Below are 17,093 nucleotides of genomic sequence, written 5' to 3' on the forward strand. Positions count from 1 at the left end.
AAACGCAAGGCCGGTCAAACTCTTACCGTCCGTCCTCTATTTAAACAAGGCCAGATATAGGGGCAAGAACCATACCCCTCTGCCGCTCCACTCCTCCTTCACCATTCTTTCAATGGCTTTCGAAGAGTAGTTCTCCGGCATACAAACTGGCTAGGTGGCCCACCGAACCCGACGGATACGAGCGTGACAGCTTGCTGCTCCACCTCCCGTGCCTGACCCGATGGAGCAAGTTGCCGCCCCAAACTGCTGTGTGGTTCAGCAACTCGCCACTCCAGACCCACTTGATGAGGAGTGGCGAGTTGCTCACGCCGGCACGGCAGGGAGCACGGTGGCACAGGCGTCATCGCTGCCGTCGACGACTGCGCGTCCCGTGCGTGCCTCTCGTGCCAGCGACTGCGTCATGCAGGCAGAGACAGAAGCCGGATGCGCAAAGAGCGACGAGTCGGTGTCAGCGCCTCCGTGTCTGCAGTCATCATCTAGGAAAATGAAACACAGGAGTCCGCCACCGCTTGGGTCCCATGAAGGCCACTGAGGGAGTCCTGAATTAGGGGGTGTCCGGATGGCCGGACTATACCTTCAGCCGGACTCCTGGACTATGAAGATACGAGATTGAAGACTTCGTCCCGTGTCCGGAAGAGACTTTCCTTGGCGTGGAAGGCAAGCTTGGCGATACGGATATGCAGATCTCCTACCATTGTAACCGACTTTGTGTAACCCTAACCCTCTCCGGTGTCTATATAAACCGGAGGGTTTTAGTCCGTAGGACAACATACACAACAACAATCGTACCATAAGCTAGCTTCTAGGGTTTAGCCTCTCCGATCTCGTGCTAGATCTACTCTTGTACTACCCATATCATCAATATTAATCAAGCAGGACGTAGGGTTTTACCTCCATCGAGAGGGCCCGAACCTGGGTAAAACTTTGTGTCCCTTGCCTCCTGTTACCATCCGGCCTAGACGCACAGTTCGGGACCCCCTACCCGAGATCCGCCGGTTTTGACACCGACAGCCACCGCCCAGGCGACGCCGGCGTACACAACCGGTGTCTTGTCCGGTTCTTCTCTTTCGAGGACATATGTCGATCCCGCATGGGCTTCGCGGAAGCGGAGGCGTTGCCGTCCCCTACAGCTAAAGCATCAGCTGGGAGTTCCACTCCGATAAGTGATGGGGAAGCGAGCGTCCTTTGCGCTAAAGACTATATCTTCGGGGCTCCCGACAGTCCGATTATCGGGCTGCCGAATATGAGGAAGACAAGGGATCCGCGGGTGACGATTTAATTATGTATTAATTATACCTTTAAAGCCGGACTAGCATGGTTGATGTAAATTTACTGAAATCCGTCTTTTTTATATGAAATCGACCATGTTTGTATGAATTTCGTCCGATTAACTTGAGTTGTTATGAAAATGTATGCGGCAAGTGTTGGATGGCTGCCTCCCGTATTCATGTCCGCAAACTGGTCCCCTCCTGCCCGTGAACGAATACGGAAGGTTGGTTTGCGGGAGGTTTTTTTGCGAGTGCGGTTGGAGATACCCAAACAGCGTCGGTTCATCCAATTCCTGTTGAACCACCAGCTTATTAATGGAGGAGAGAGCCACATTTCAGTATCCATGCATTTATCGTCCTGTCCAATCCTACAACGCCACAGCAAATGAGAGACAAACGTTTACCAAGCAACCACCCCACCCTCCCCTTGAGTCCCTGTCAGCAGGACACGTACGCCGCTGAGGCGCCACCGGAACGAGCAACCACCCTCGCTGTCACCCGGGACCCATAGCCCCCCAGTTAAGCTCCGCCCTCGAGGAGCACCTTCTTTCTCGCGATCTAAATATTTCCGCTCCGACGGACCCCAGGCCGAGCGAGCCACCCACCCGCCCCCGCGACCATGGACATGCGGGCCCTCAACTTGAAGGCCGCCGGGCCCTCCTTCCTCGCGCCGCGGCGCCACCCGCCGGCGACCTGGGCTCCCCTCCCCGCCGGGGAGATCGGGAGGAGGCGGCAGCCGGCGCGGTTGACCAAGCTGGCGGTGAGCGCGTCGGGGAAGAAGAGCAGGAACGGCCGCGACGGGGACGACCCCAAGAGCAAGCCCTCCCCTTCCGGTAAATTCTTCTACTATGAGATTCCATGCTCTGCTCGTTTGATTCTAGTGGAAAGGCGGGGATCTCTGCGCGAATTTTGTCGATTCGATGCGGGTCGAGGTGACACGACCGCGCAAAGTGCGATTTTGGTTGCCCCCTTTCCGTGATCGTTACAGTCGGGCCCATGAGATGAAAGTGTCGAAATAGGAACGTGTCGTGTTGCGTCAGGGGTCGGTGTAAGTAACGGTGAAATATTGGAGAAATTGGTGACAGTAATAGAATGATGAAACACTTATGCCTGGCTGTCTCGGTGAGGTTCTTGCTGCGATGGTGGATAAGCTATTGGGGTTGAAATGCTTCCGGTGCAGTCTCGATTAAAAACACACACTAATAGCTTGTTTACTGGAGTGGTTTGGATTGAGAGATAGCGGACTTGTGGTTGTTCGACCATCTTATTTTTCCCAACCGCGCTTTGCTTAGATGTGAACTGTTGAATCAGCATAGTATGGTAGGTTTGATGTTTATTCAGTTGTAGGTATATATAATGCAATATTACAATATTTATTATGCAACGAACTAGACTGTATTGATAATAAACTATCTAAAGGATGTATTGAATTGATGGTTTCTCAATGCAGGAAAAGGTGATGCATCTACTCCCATTGGAGATGATGATGCCGATGCAGTAAGCCAAAATCATGGCGAACTGAAACCCAGTGACACGATGTATGTACCAAGCAACCTGTCATATTGGCGAGATGTGAGAGCAAGCTTTGTGATTCCAAAGTCGGTAAGTCCAATCCTTTTGGACTAGTTATTCCAAATGTCGCTTTCCATTATTTATTTATTCTGAAAAACTTTCTCCATTATCTTGTAGAACTCAGTATTCGCAAAGTACATGATCTAGCTTTATGAATTCCTCTCATGCTAGATATTATGTATGGTCCTTTTAAGTGATTATTTAGTACTGGCTTAACTAACATAGCCTTGACTGAATCGCTGGAAATATATTTTTCTTCATTATATTAATTAGTTGGCATCATATCAGAGAGAATGCACTTGAGTAGGTTCAGTTAGCCTGTGTGTTCCACCCAACATCATACTTGAGAAGAGCTCCATGAGAACTTGGAAACTTAAGAAAAGCTAAGTGTATTGGATTGTCCATATCACACATTTTGTTCGAAGTATTCTAGAGTCAACTTCCGATCCTAGTTGAAATTTTTCTCGGTTTTTCTTTTTTCTGGAGGACTTTGAGATTACGCTCGCAATTATGACCTTAAACCTACTCCAGTAAGTATGTCAATGTTCCCCCAACATTGAGATTGCACTCTCAACTATGTCAGAGTATGTAACATGCTCTGACATTTTATTTCTTGAAGGTTCTCACTACGAATCTTCTTTTTACTCCATTCCTGCTAAACTTCCTCGCAGTATAATAGAGGAGTCTAATTTCTTCACCTTTAAACACCAAAAGGCTAGAGCATTTCTATGCAGTGCAACAAGATTTTCAGTGTGCTATTTCTAATACAGAAGCTGAAATTCTAATTTCTTCACCCCTATAATAGAGGAGTCTAATTTCTTCACCTTTAAACTCCACTCCTCATTTACCTTTTTGATTGTCCTGAAATTCTTCCGTTTTGTCGTAACTGTACATAAAATACGTAATTTGTTCTGTCTCTGCCTGCTACTTGGTGCTGATTTAGTTTATCTAATCTTTTCTCAGTCTTCCCCCCTATAATATTTGTTTCTAATTAATTCTTCATCATGTCTTAAAACCAGGAGCAGGCAGTCGATGTAAATACACTACCACAGACATCATTCGATGGACCAGTACACTGTCTTCCTCGGAAATGGGCCCATTCTATTTCTGCACCAGAATCTGGCTGTGTGCTGGTCGCCACGGAAGAGCTTGACGGGAACGGCACCTTCGAAAGAACCGTCATCCTCCTCCTGAAACTAGGTTCAAGAGACGCCTACGACGGTCCATTCGGCGTCATCCTGAACCGGCCACTCTACACGAAGATGAAGCACGTGAACCCATCCTTCCGCGACCAGGCGACGCCTTTCGGCGACTGCTCCCTCTTCTTCGGAGGCCCCGTCGACATGAGCATATTCCTGATGCGGACCAACGAAGGCAGGCCCATCAAGGGGTTCGAGGAGGTGGCCCCGGGCGTCTGCTTCGGCTTCAGGACGGACCTGCAGAAGGTCGGTCACCTGATGAAGAACGGGGCGCTCAACCCCGATGACCTCAAGTTCTACGTCGGGTACTCCGCCTGGGACCACGATCAGCTGCTGAGCGAGATCGACGCGGGGTACTGGGTCGTCACCTCCTGCAGCTCGGGCCTGATCACCGACGCGCTGACGACGGACCCTTCGTGCCTGTGGAGCGAGGTGCTGCAGATGATGGGAGGCCAGTACGCGGAGCTGAGCCAGAAACCGAAGGAAGATGGCGCGTGAAGTCGGCTATGTTGCGGCTCAGGCACGGTGTGCAGCAAACTCTGTTGTTGTTCGATTTGTACATAATTTGAGTAATCTCGTCTGGTCACTGTCCTGTTCGTCACGCGCGGAGACTGTTTTTGTTTTCGTGGTGCTATGATCAATAATAATACGTTTGCTGTTGGTGGGTGTACAAATTTTTTTTAGAACTTTCTGGGCGAGAAAAGAAGGGTATAAAGCATAGCAGTGGGTATGTGCCTGCTCCTGCCTGTAATTCCTGGAGTTGGAGCTTCATCTGTCTCTGCGGTGCGACATTCTGGTCCCTTCAATCCATATTAATTGTCACAGCTCTAGTAGCTCCAGTACAACTCTTTCTGGTGGTTTTCTCTCTACCCGGCGACCTCCAACACGTCAATTCGCCAGGCCGAATATGTATGGCGCTCTGGTTACACTCTGCTTCTCATTTCGCGTAAAAATGGTTACTCCTTTTGTTCAAACTGTAGTCAACCATCAACCGTGGGATAGCGTCTACGCGCCCGGCGAGCAGGTGCTTATTGACGGCAGGAACAATCTACAGTGCCAAGTCAGGAGGTGGTGTTTCGTCGCGGCGATGCTCTCAAGAACTTGTCAAATACTCACGGCGCAGCGGAATTGGGCAACGGTTCTAACTGTTCAACTGGTCTGGGATGCACAACGCAGTGCTAGTGACGTGAGTGGCGACGGTTCAACTGAGGAGAACCGTGGGGCGCAAGAGGTGTCACCATCGTCCGATCCAGGAGCCTGGATATGAGGTTTTGCTTAGAGCATACATGGAAGAATAGGCACACAATACAACGACTTCATGAAGGGCACGACGTCCGGAGACATCGTCTTGCTGACTTTGGCCATGGACCGGAGGCAAGGTTCTTGCCCGTTTGTGCGCACTCTGCTACTTGGAACCGGCCGATCACCCAAGCCACTACTAGCTGCAGTCCTCCTCACACTACGACGCCACACCGGGCCCGTCGATACCCGCAACGGACATAGTTGAGCCTTCCTAGCGCCACCGGAGCATGGCCATATTGCAGAGCCGCCACCTCGCCGCACGGCAACACAAGCCCCCACGCCGACCTGCCAATGTGCTGACTGTTGGAAATATAAGCAATTTACCAAATGATTTTATTAACAGAAATACTAGATAAAGCATGACTAATATAGTAGAGATAAAACAAGTCATGCGTTCTAACAGAGAGAAGGTAAAGAGCATCTGCATATATGAAATTGAACTAAACACATCTAGAATAGACACTAGATGAAGTTGCATATATGAAGTAGAACCTAACATATGTAGGACAGAAAGTAGAGCAAAGAACTGTGTCATGACATCTAACAGAAAGAGCAAGAACACGTACGGGACATCAGTAGTAGAAGCACTGGACTTGGGGTCGACATCTTCTCCAGCCATGTCGTTGATGAGGTTGTCGACGTCGGGGAAGAAGTCGTCGTTGGGGAAGTAGTCGTCGGAGTCCGTGATGAAGAAGCCAGTAGTCGCGCGGAGCGCTCCCCAAAAACCTTATCACCCTTCTCCCGTACAGGACTCAAAAGGTACGGTTCCGGAGGCCTACTGTCCCGACCTGCGGTGCACGCCGCAAGACGAGATGGGGAAGAACGTAGCAGCAACGCAGTGCTCGGAACTTTGTGGCGAGAGGAAGAGGAGCTTCTGTTGTGTCCATCTGGAGAGGAGCAACCTCTCTTATATAGGCACAGGAGAAGGACGCGAAGAGGCTGCGGCGGGAGGTGAAGCAACGAAGGGAGACGAAGCGAACAGGCAGCGGCCGAAGAGGCGCACCGTTCGAATTCAGTGTCCAATACAGAAAACGTTTCAACTCTCATGTAACCTTTCGTATACCCGTCGTGCGTGGCAAAAATTTAGATATCAGTTCGGCTCATTCCCGCAACCCGCGTCGCGTCGCGTCGTGACGAGGCGTGGCGGGCGGCGGAGGAGGAGCGCGCGTGGATGTCCCTCTTGTTCTCATGCTCATACATGTGGGAAAAAAACCTTCCTTATAAAGAGGTCCAACTCCCTCTAAACTAGCAATGTGGGACTAAACTTTTGTTTCACCTCTTGCCTTGCACGAATGGGTTGCATGGGCCTCTAAGATTTATTAGGAATTTCTGAAACTGCTATTAGGCTAGGCCCAAAATAGACAAAATTCCAGCAATCCCCCACCGGATCCCAGAGGCACACAAATTTTGCCTTTGGTTCCAAAACACTGTTTTATATACCGGTACTACAGTGGAGACTGTTAAGTTGAACTTCCACCTAGAACTCTGTGCTACACTAGTAAGCAACTTGAACAGTGGACTGGGCCTTGAACTGCAAGTTTTCTGTGAATCTAGCTTCACATAAAGCCTTGACCGATACGTGGCTACCGTGGGTCTTCCCCGCGGGTGGAGCTTATGCGTCATACTTCGAGACCTTTCATGAGTTTACTAAAGAGAACCCTACTCTCATAGATTGCGATGTTTGACAATCAGACTCATATAGGTGTGTTCTTCAAAAGATGTTCTGCAGGACGACATCTCTACTTCAATGAGCCAGTTCGAACACATTAAGATATACATCAACCTGCCATGCAGATTAGGAGAGTATTGCATCTTCATGGAGTGGTATTGTTGATAGTAAGGATACTCTCCTCTCAGTTGACCAACAGCTTGTCTTCCACATCTAATTCACGGGATCTCCGATCACAAAGAATAGGTTACCACTGTGAACAACTCATATTGTGGGTCTCATACCCATCTCCCTCGATGCATTATCTATCACATTACATGATTGACCCTTAGTAAAAGGATATGCCAGATTTTTAGACGTTTGGATATAGTCCAATGCAATAACTCCAGAGTTTCTCATTTTCTTGACAGACTTTAACCTTCTCTGAACGTGTCTTGATGACTTCATGTTATCCTTTGAGCTGCTCACTTTCGTGATCACAGTTTGATTGTCGCAGTTCATAAGGATACCCGGTACAGGTTTCTCAACAACCGGCAAGTCATTCAAGAGCCGGCGAAGCCAATCTGCTTCGACCGTAGCTGTATCTAGTGATGTGAGTTCTGCTTCCATTGTTAACCTCGTTAAGATGGTCTGCTTGCAAGACTTCCAAGAAACATCGCCACCTCCATGAGTGAATACATATCCACTCGTGGCCTTTATCTCATCAGCATCTGAGATCCAGTTTGAGTCACTATACCCTTCAAGCACCTTTGGGTGCCGGTGTAGTGAATTCCATAATTTGAAGTGCCTTTCAAATAACGCAAAACTCTCTCTAGAGCTTTTTAATGCATATCTCCTGGTTTTGAAACAACCCGTCTCAGTTTGCTAACAGCAAAAGAGATGTCAGGTCTTGTGGCACTGGCTAAGTACATAAGCGAGCCAATAATCCGAGAATACTTCAATTGGTCTCTAGCAATTCTTCGATTCTTTCGAGTAACACACTCGCATCATATGATGTTGGAGAGGGCTTGCAGTCACTATAGCCAAAGCGACTCAAGATCTTTTCCACATAGTGAGATTGAAGCAATGTAATCCCACCATCATCGTCTCTCAACAACTTGATGTTCAGAATGACACCAGCCACTCGTACAAACCCATCTGGTTGTTCCATATAAATTTCCTCGTCCAACTCTCCATTTAGGAAAGCAATCTTAACATCTATTTGTTAAACGAGAAGACCATGCGAGGCAGCTAGTGAAAGTAGAACTCGAATAGTGGTCAGTCGAGCCACAGGTGAGTAAGTATCAAGAAGTCTTCACCTTCTTTTGGGTATAACCCTTAGCCACGAGCCGAGCCTTGTACTTTTCAATAGTACCATCAGGCCTAAGCTTCTTCTTGAATACTCATTTACATCCTATAGGTTTGCGTCGTGACGAGGCGTGGCGGGCGGCGAAGGAGGAGCGCGCGTGGATGTCCCTCTTGTTCTCATGCTCATACATGTGGGGAAAGAACCTCCCTTATAAAGAGGTCCAACTCCCTCTAAACTAGCAATGTGAGACTAAACTTTTGTTCCACCTCTTGCCTTGCACGAATGGGCTGCGTGGGCTTCTAAAATTTATTAGGAATTTCTGAAACTGCTATTGGGCTAGGCTCAAAATAGACAAAATTCCAGCACTAACAAGATAACATTTGGCAATTGCCAAACTTCCAAACAAAAAAGAAAAACATTGACATGAAGTACTCCCTCCCTAAAGAAATATAAGAACGTTTGGATCTCTTATATTTCTTTATGGAGGGAGTAATAGCTAACTTTTTAGCTTTGACCAAACATTAGCAAAGGGAAATTTTGACATCAAACTAAGCATGCTCTGTGCTCTGACCCATCCTCCCTCGGCAGTGGCAGGCAGGCGAAAAGGGCTGCTGGTCATTGATCGGTCGCGATCCGTCCGTAGCTTGGAGAAAGGAGAGCCTCAGCAATCCATGCCAGCTAGCCTGGTCAACCTAGGCCTGCCCGCAGGCCGCAGCGCCATTCATCAGATCACCCAAGCGGGGCCTCGCCTACGTGCCGGTGGCCATGCATACGATCGAGCACTGTCGCCACTCACCGCAGCATATGCGGTGGCTACGTGTCCCGCCAATTTCAAATGTCAACAGGTCGCCACTCAACGGAAGTATTTTTCGAATTTCAAATGGCTCAACCTTGCCAACTGCGACCGGTGTTCGATCTTTATTCCATCAGCTAATTCTACGTACCGTTGTGATGTATACTCAATTTTACATCAATATCTCCATGTCGTCGACGCTGAGCTCGCCGGTGACAAGCTGCTCCCTACTGCCACCACCGCCGCCAGTGGTGTCCCCGCCGTCCCCGGTATACGTGTACGCATACGCGCCGTCGTGCTGGAACTCCGCGTGCCGCGCGTTCGCGCCGCCCTGCGCGGCGCCTGCGCCGGCGCGCGCCTCCGCGTAGTGCTGCCCGGGCGCGCCGTCCCGCGCCGCCACGAGCTGCGCGTCGGCGGCCATGCCGGCGTCGGACGCCACGCTCTGCACGGACCGTGGCGAGAGGGGCGCCACGGAGCCGGCGCCGTACGCGGCGGCCGCGCGCTCCGGGAAGTTGAGCCCAGCGGCGCCGTTGCCGGAGAGGGCGCCGCCGCGGAGGAAGTAGACGGCCGTGTCGTGCGCGACGGCGGCGGCCTCGGGCGTGGCGTAGGAGCCGAGCCACAGGCGCTCCCGCGTGCCGGGCACCCGGATCTCCGACACCCACTTCCCCCACCGCCGCCGCCGCACGCCCTTGTACCGGCACCGCTCCTCCTCGCCGCCCCTCGCCGCCGACGCCTCCGCGCTGCTCATGGCTGACCACCTTCCGAGCCTCTGACCTCGCCTCTTTCTCAACGCATGCGTTGAGCTTCCAAATGAACGTACGACGTACCACGCGCTTATATACCAGTGAGAGGTCAACCCACAAAACGAGTTGACGCTGCATGCGGAAGGATCGAATCGGGTTTGAGTTTGACCTTGTGAGCTGTGAGCGGTGCTAATACAGCCGTGTGGTGATATTTGTGGTCGGCATGGGAGCAACGGGGTCAAAATCTTCAAAGGGTCAAACCATTTTTTATGGTCGTAGTATCGATCGTATGAACACGCATGTGGTGGTAGGCTCCCCAAGTCGCCATCAGATTCTGTGGGGAACCCTCTTCTCCATCGCAGTTACAGGCTGCCGTCTCAAGTTCCACAATATTAGTTTGGAGAATTAATGGGATTGACTTTTAGCTAAAAAGTTGCTACAGGGCATGCGCGTATCCTTAGGTCGTTAATTTGACCAACCTAATGCAAGTCATATATTACAACAAATATATCAATATAAACTTCAGATGTTCTATTTTCAAGCGGTATAATTTTTGTGTTATAGGAGTATAGTTTATATTAGGGTGATAAAATTGCCAACCTAGGTATACGCGCAGGACTTGTAAACTGAAACGGACGGTACCTTCGTCCTGATTTATTGGCCCTCTTTGTAATTTGTGTCAAATTTTGATCAAATATTTAACTAACAAAATGTTAATGCATGTCAACAAAAAATATATCGTTTATTGTTGGATTCGTATTTAAACATAGTTTTCAATGATATAATTTTTGGCGACATATGCACAATCATTTTTGTTAATTAAATCCATGGTCAAAATTTGACACAAAATACAATGAGGACTAATAAACCAGAACGGAGGTAGTAATACAACCAGTACAACATAATTATGTTCATAATTCTTGTTGTGATTTTCTTGTTGTAGTTTAATTCAATGAACAAAAGTTAGTTCATTGAATTAAACCACAACAAAAATTATGGAACAAAGGGAGTACGCAATTATTTTATTTTATTTTTGTATAAGAGTGTTTTGGTTAGCGCCTATACTGCTTAATAGCATATGGTCTTTGGTCTTTTCAGAAGAAAAAAAATAAGTATGCAAGTATTTTTTTAATGATCAGACTAATGGTGTCTCATCTGTCCAAAAGATATTAGACGTGAGGGTTGTGTTTTCCATGATCTATCTTTAACCAACAGTTTGTTCAACAACTTGTGAATTGCTAATCCAAAATCACTGGTTTTGTACTAGAAAGTACTTTAATTTTTATCCTAAAAAGTACTTTAATTTTTTTAAATATTTTTTTATCAGATAAGGTAAATTGAGTTGGTCATTACGTTAGTCCGAGTGTAACTTTAGAAGAATTTGTGTGATTTCACGTTTGCTAAACTTTGAGCAACTAAATAAATTGGTTTAGTCGATTTTGTCATAGAGACGAGATAACGATCAATGTTGCGACGATGAGGCCATGGTGTCCCCTGCGAGGGCTCGCCGGAGGAGGGGACAACGGGGCTCGTCGGGGAAAGGACAAGCAGGGGGTTCGCAGGTGCGGGTATAGGGGTCGTTGGTGGGCAGGGTTTAGAGGAAACTCGAGGGTGTAGTTGGTGAACAGGGCCAAGTTGCAACGTGGTGCCAGTGGTTCAGCCTACAGTAGGGGGGTTGGGGGAGAAGCTTGGCTAAAGGAGCAAGATGAATGGCGACAGTTGGATTTCAATCTAACGGTGCGGGCAAAATGGATTGTTTTTTTTTTCACGCAACTGGAAAATAGGTGCTACCTTGTGATTTATTATTTTTTATGGAGAAATTGTTACAGTAATTTTAAACATTTATTTGACAGAAGAAAAGAAAAGGATAACATACACGTTGCTAAATAATCTTTGGCCACCCTAATTTTTTGTGGATAGTGAAACCGTAATTTCTAAAATTACTACGAGTGTATACGTGCGTTGTGACGTGACCAAATATTTTTTTAACACAATATAAGACGATCATACGAGACAAATCTTGATGCAAAACAAATACTCTAATTTGGATCGGAGGGAGTAGATAGGTTTTACCATAAGAAGTAATCTACTTATGGGCCGTGAATTTATTGCTATATACCGGCTGTTGATCTGATTTATTACGTTATCAAAAAATTGATTGCTGAAATTCAGAAGGGGATAGAGCACCGGGGAAAAATAATGGAAGGTGAAAGGTTGGACGAGAAGGAGGTGGTAAGAAAAGTGAAAAATGAAACCTTACATTCTTTTTAAGTAGTAGAGATAGAGATACCACGGCTAAGTTAGCATTGCGGTGCCAATTATCCGGTCAGCTTTTACCAATTAGTGTTTGCTTAATACATTAATCTCTAATTGTAGACATTTTCTCACGACAAAAACATAAAATAAGGGCCCATTCTCTTATTCCTTTTTCAAGGAACTCGTTCCTTGTCCGTTGTGACTTGAGTGGCATCTCGGCACCGTTTTTGTATGGTGGTTGGCTTTGTCAGCGACGGGACATGAAAAGCAGAAGCACTCACTGCGTAGCCATCGCTGGGCAGGGCGAGCATGTCTCGAACATGAAACATGCCGCCCAAGACAGAACCGTGGCTGTTACTGTACAAAATTAAAGCAGCAAAGGTCAGGTCAATTCCGTCCCATTCTTCAACCGGACCATCCTCTTCTACTTCTACTATCAAGGATGGCCGCTACGATTACACAAGGGACAAGGCTGACAAGGCGATCGGCTTGAGTGGCAAGCGACCAAGACGGCAATCTGCGTGCGCTCGTTTTGAGGCAGGCCGACACCGAGCACGTCGACGTCGGGCGCGAGGCTCGCCACTCCGGGCACGTTTACAATCGTTTTCCCTGGCGACGTAAGCTCTGACGTTTTCAAGTGTCCACACGCACGTACACGGTTGGGCTTAATTTGACCTTTGAAACGGTCCTGGTTCGCTCCTTTTCCATGCAGGACTGCTCCGGAGAGCCACCGGGTCCTGGCTCGCCGTTGTTGAAGGGCACCGACTTTCAGGTCGGACAGCAGCCGCTCGTGTCGTGCTTGTGCGCCCAGAAGTAGGTCCGCGACGAATGGACCCCACCGGCTGGTCATCGCCGGCGAGGACTGTACACGTAGCCGGCACGGCCTTACTTACAAACTGCCTAGCTTCCAGTTCTCCACCATTTATACGGCGACTGGTTTATCCAGTGTATGACGAGACCGATAATTACATGTTGGTTCTGTTACAGTACAACTGCACCCCCGACTGTATGTTTACATACACGGTGCATGAAACGAATGAATGAACCAATGCGCTACCACGCCGGTGATCGCGGTCGTCGCTCGCCCGCAGTTTGCTTTTTACCTCTCTTTTGCGATTCTACAAAACTGGAATGCAGGCACTGGGATGTGATCCATATGTATTGTTGTTCATGGCAGGCCCGCCAGCTTAAAATAGAGATGTGGCGGTGCCGTTCGGAGCTCTGTACCCTCACTCCCGCCCTCTTAGGCTGGTCTCGATGCGGAAGGTTGACGAAAGGATTCTGAAGAGCCCGTCAGGGTTATCTGCGTGAACCTGAAAGGGGACGGTGGATCCAAAGTTAAACCTCATTTGCGAAATGCCGCAATAACTCGGTTATTACAGGGAGGCAGCGTACATACCCAGTGTCCAGCATCTTCAAGCACATGCATTTCAACTCCCCCAGCCTCATCGGCAGCCACCTCCTCCGCGGTATGAATTCTCTGAAGGTCTTCAAGGGCCCATCTATGCAAACTTCTTTCAGCCTTGAGGAAATTAATGTGTACCCCGCGCGGTACGTTCTCTACAATCCTCCTGCATGGTGGATTCAGTTAGTTGCCCAAGATGGTTAGCAGATTTTATATTGTTCCGTCAGGCACTGGTGATTATTTACCATAGGTTAGTGTCTTCATAGGACTTGTACATCTCAGAGATGCCATTTAAGTTGAATATCCATGAGTAGCTTGTAGAAGATCGTGGTCCTGATGGGCTGCTCCGTCGGAGATTTGTTGCCACCCACTGCACAAGGAATCAACAGAGCACTGAAATGCCTTCTCTTTCATTGTATAAAGTGAAATCAAGCAGCTCTTTTAGACCAGTAAAATCAAGTAAATTTGCAAGGGCATCTCAACAAAAGGGTGATGTACAAGCATACCCGTGCAACATCCACAGAAAACTTTGCTTTAACTAGAGCATCAACAACTTCCTGCTTTGAATTAACCTGGATTTTTAATGGCAAAACACAAATAATGAATCATAAATAAGACGTTTTTCCAGACTAGAACTAGAATGTACTTCCACAGTATAAAAGCATAGATAGTTCTAAAAGGCCAACCTGCACAGGCATTCTTCTGAGGAAATCAATAAGTTCAGCGGGATGATCTTCGCCATCTAGCCCAGAACGAACTTTGCCAGGAGTAGCATCAAGAACCCATACCTTTAATGAACAGAATACACAGAAGAAATTTAGCTCAAAATATAATTAATAATAGTTGGCATTCCATTATTGCCACTCATATAACACGGAAAAGGTAGTTAAGCTTACCCTGACAGGACGGGCAAGTGGTTTTGCAGCTTGATCTACCATACTCAAAGCCACTGCAAGCACAATTAGGTAGCTGGACAGTTATGGAAGTGCGTGGCATGTCAGATAAGAAGATGCAATAGGAACAAGAAAAACCTTTTCCACCAAAGCTGTGACCAACCAACACTCGAGGAGACAGCCTGAGTTGCCCTATCTGTTGTATTTAGACAAATTAGCATTGTGTAATAAGTAAGATATATAAAAGAAATGGCAGGTGAACTGAAAGTGAAAGGTGAACACTACTTAGATATTTTCCACTGAGAAATAAAACACAGTAATAAATACGATTTAAGCAGGTGCATTGCTTGCAACAGCTTCATGCACTTCATGGCAATTGCTCCAAATCAGCAGAGATTAATCTGTATTCTATATCATGTAGTCATACTTCAGAAAAAACATATGATCCACATGTGATGTTACCATGTCTCTTACAGCTTCACTAGTCATAAGTAATGTCCATAAGTAAGCTAGTTAACATATATACTGTGGCATCAAAAGCCAGGTATGCTAATAAGTCGCTAAGCACTTTGAAATGGTGCCTACCTCACAGTGTATAAAGCTAGATGCACAACACACATATAGACAGATATTACTCAGAAATAAATGTAGTCTTTCACTCTTTTACGATGTTCTTCCAAATAAGCTACATATTCAATTTATAATCATACTGGGTGTACCAAACACATTTAGTGTAGATATTAGAAGATAAAATAGAAATTAGCTATGAGAAGAAAATACAAACCAGCTTTAGAACGTCAAAAGCAGTGGAAGCAACAGTGTGTGGTCCTCTTTTCTTAATTGATGCCGAGTCACCGTGGCAACGCAAATCAACCAAAAGAAATTTCAGGAAGAGAAGTCAGATTCAGTTTTCTTTTTTGGTGCCGTAGTGTGAAGTTGTTCAGATCATTAGCAGAATTTTAGATATACTGACCTGCCACATTGGAAATTCCTGAGCTAACCTCTTTGCAAACGACCCTTCATGACAAATATAGTTAATTAAATATAACCTCATATCCTTTATTGAGCCGAAACTTCTTTAAAACATGTCAAAGCATTTCACTGATTTGTAAAATTGAACGAAATCGCAACTCAGACAATCAGAATGCTCATTTACCCCAGTTTTTCCCGCTCCCAAGGATGCCATGAAGGAGTACAGCTGTTGGTGGATCAGGTATTGATTTGTCCATAAAAGAGTTCCATTGTACCTGAGGTAATGATTATGAATAACTTGAATTGTGTCAGAACATTTCAAGCAACTAATTATAGTATTACCTCCGTCCCAAAAAGCTTATCTTAGACATCCGTATCTAGATAAATCTAAGACAAGCTTTTTGGGACGGAGGGTATATAACACAATTTAACAACCAGTGATAAATCACTGATGTGAATGCAACACTTACAAGGTTCCCTTGAACCAGTTCATAGGCCTGTAGGGAAAGAATAGAAATCATTAATCAGGATTGGGTGAGAACCATTAATCACACTATTTCAAAGCTTCAAGCTTCCTTACCAGAACTCCAGCATGCTTCTCAGCCTCAGGCTGGTAAGCAATCTCTGCGTCAGCCAAAGCCACCTGAGCGCAACGACAAGGAGAGCACGCCAATGACCTTGAACTAGACATGGTCGATATCAACTGGCCACGACTACAAACAGTTTCCTAACAATACAAAACATAAGATCATAATTGAAGTTCAGAATGTTGGTGTAGTTCAGAAATTAACCATTATCTAACCAGAACAATGAAATTGTATAACCGCGATTTGAATTTCAGAACGTCTGTGAAAATGCAAGAAATTGATAGTTAAATTAGCAGTTGCTGCACAAATTAACAGATCATGCAGGTTCCACATTATGAATGTTAGTTGCTTTTACAAGTTGAATTAGCAGTTCCCTACTTCAACGTGTATTTTGTTTGGTTACTAAGCATGCCATGGCAACGGCACAGATTGCAGCTACCAAGTATCATTACTCACTCCTACGCTAAATAGGCCATGGACAACTAAAATTACACAAAAATCATATCGGCAAGGGCCATAATCAACGGGTCGAGACGGCTTTTGAGCTTTCTCGGAGAATAAAAACAGTGAGGTCCATGAAAAAGGTTCGATCAACACAAGCAATTTTAAACACTCTAGTGCGGTAGTGAACAATCACAAACAGGGATATGGAGTAAACCATAGACATTGATATGTCACACAGTAAGAAATGTGCATCTATCACTTGAAGCAGAAACGCATTCCTTCAGTTGCCCCTGATCGCATCTACATTGCGTCCATCGCCACCCGCCGCCGTATATCCTCACGCCCTCAAAATTGCACCAAAATCTCGCATCTAGCTCCAGTCAGCCAACGCGAGGCGACAGTTCGAGTACCCGTAGCTCCACGGCGCATCAGCCCCTTGGACTACGAACTGGCCGAGTAACCTAATTGAGGACGATTCGATCGCCGAAACCAGCTGAAGAACAGTACCTGGCGGGGGAGGGGCCACGACGCGCGAGCCCTGGTCCCCTGCCGCGGCGGCGCGAGGCCCGCGGAGAGCGGAGCCCTCCTCAGCTCCGCGGAGAAGGCGCGCGGCGGCGGTGCGCCGGCCGCCGCCATCAGATCACCGGCGAGTGGTAGGGGTGGGAGCACCGAGGGGGGCGAATTGTTGGTGTGTCCGTGGGC

At 47.1% G+C, this 17,093-nt stretch overlaps 3 protein-coding genes across 5 annotated transcripts; 1 reads left to right on the plus strand and 2 right to left on the minus strand.

Moving 5' to 3' along the window:
- Positions 1 to 1,822: 1,822 nt before the first annotated feature.
- On the plus strand, positions 1,823 to 4,798 carry LOC119269929 (UPF0301 protein Plut_0637-like). 2 transcript variants are annotated; one of them, XM_037551867.1, is made up of 3 exons: positions 1,823 to 2,101; positions 2,719 to 2,870; positions 3,866 to 4,798. In XM_037551867.1, exons 1-3 carry the CDS (start codon positions 1,888 to 1,890, stop codon positions 4,535 to 4,537), a joined length of 1,038 nt encoding a protein of 345 aa, XP_037407764.1. In that variant the 5' UTR covers positions 1,823 to 1,887; the 3' UTR covers positions 4,538 to 4,798. The 2 variants fall into 2 exon arrangements, with proteins under 2 accessions (XP_037407764.1, XP_037407763.1); XM_037551866.1 differs by having other exon boundaries at positions 1,825 to 2,101; positions 3,860 to 4,798.
- Positions 4,799 to 9,151: 4,353 nt separating this feature from the next.
- On the minus strand, positions 9,152 to 9,873 carry LOC119272521 (ethylene-responsive transcription factor ERF020-like). Its single transcript, XM_037553992.1, has one exon. The coding sequence runs from the start codon at positions 9,837 to 9,839 to the stop codon at positions 9,264 to 9,266; it is 576 nt and encodes a 191-aa protein (XP_037409889.1). The 5' UTR covers positions 9,840 to 9,873; the 3' UTR covers positions 9,152 to 9,263.
- A 3,106-nt stretch (positions 9,874 to 12,979) lies between these two features.
- On the minus strand, positions 12,980 to 17,093 carry LOC119269930 (abhydrolase domain-containing protein C22H12.03-like). Of its 2 annotated transcripts, none has more exons than XM_037551869.1 (13): positions 16,899 to 17,093; positions 15,941 to 16,087; positions 15,831 to 15,857; positions 15,545 to 15,635; positions 15,362 to 15,405; positions 15,173 to 15,223; positions 14,527 to 14,584; positions 14,392 to 14,444; positions 14,182 to 14,283; positions 14,002 to 14,067; positions 13,741 to 13,865; positions 13,490 to 13,661; positions 12,980 to 13,403 (listed from the first exon to the last, which is right to left on the minus strand). In XM_037551869.1, the coding sequence occupies exons 1-13, from the start codon at positions 17,025 to 17,027 to the stop codon at positions 13,320 to 13,322; spliced, it is 1,149 nt and encodes a 382-aa protein (XP_037407766.1). In that variant the 5' UTR covers positions 17,028 to 17,093; the 3' UTR covers positions 12,980 to 13,319. The 2 variants fall into 2 exon arrangements, with proteins under 2 accessions (XP_037407766.1, XP_037407765.1); XM_037551868.1 differs by having other exon boundaries at positions 15,173 to 15,271.

This window comes from Triticum dicoccoides, chromosome 3A (genome assembly GCF_002162155.2).
Source record: "Triticum dicoccoides isolate Atlit2015 ecotype Zavitan chromosome 3A, WEW_v2.0, whole genome shotgun sequence".
Classification (NCBI taxonomy): Eukaryota; Viridiplantae; Streptophyta; class Magnoliopsida; order Poales; family Poaceae; genus Triticum; species Triticum dicoccoides.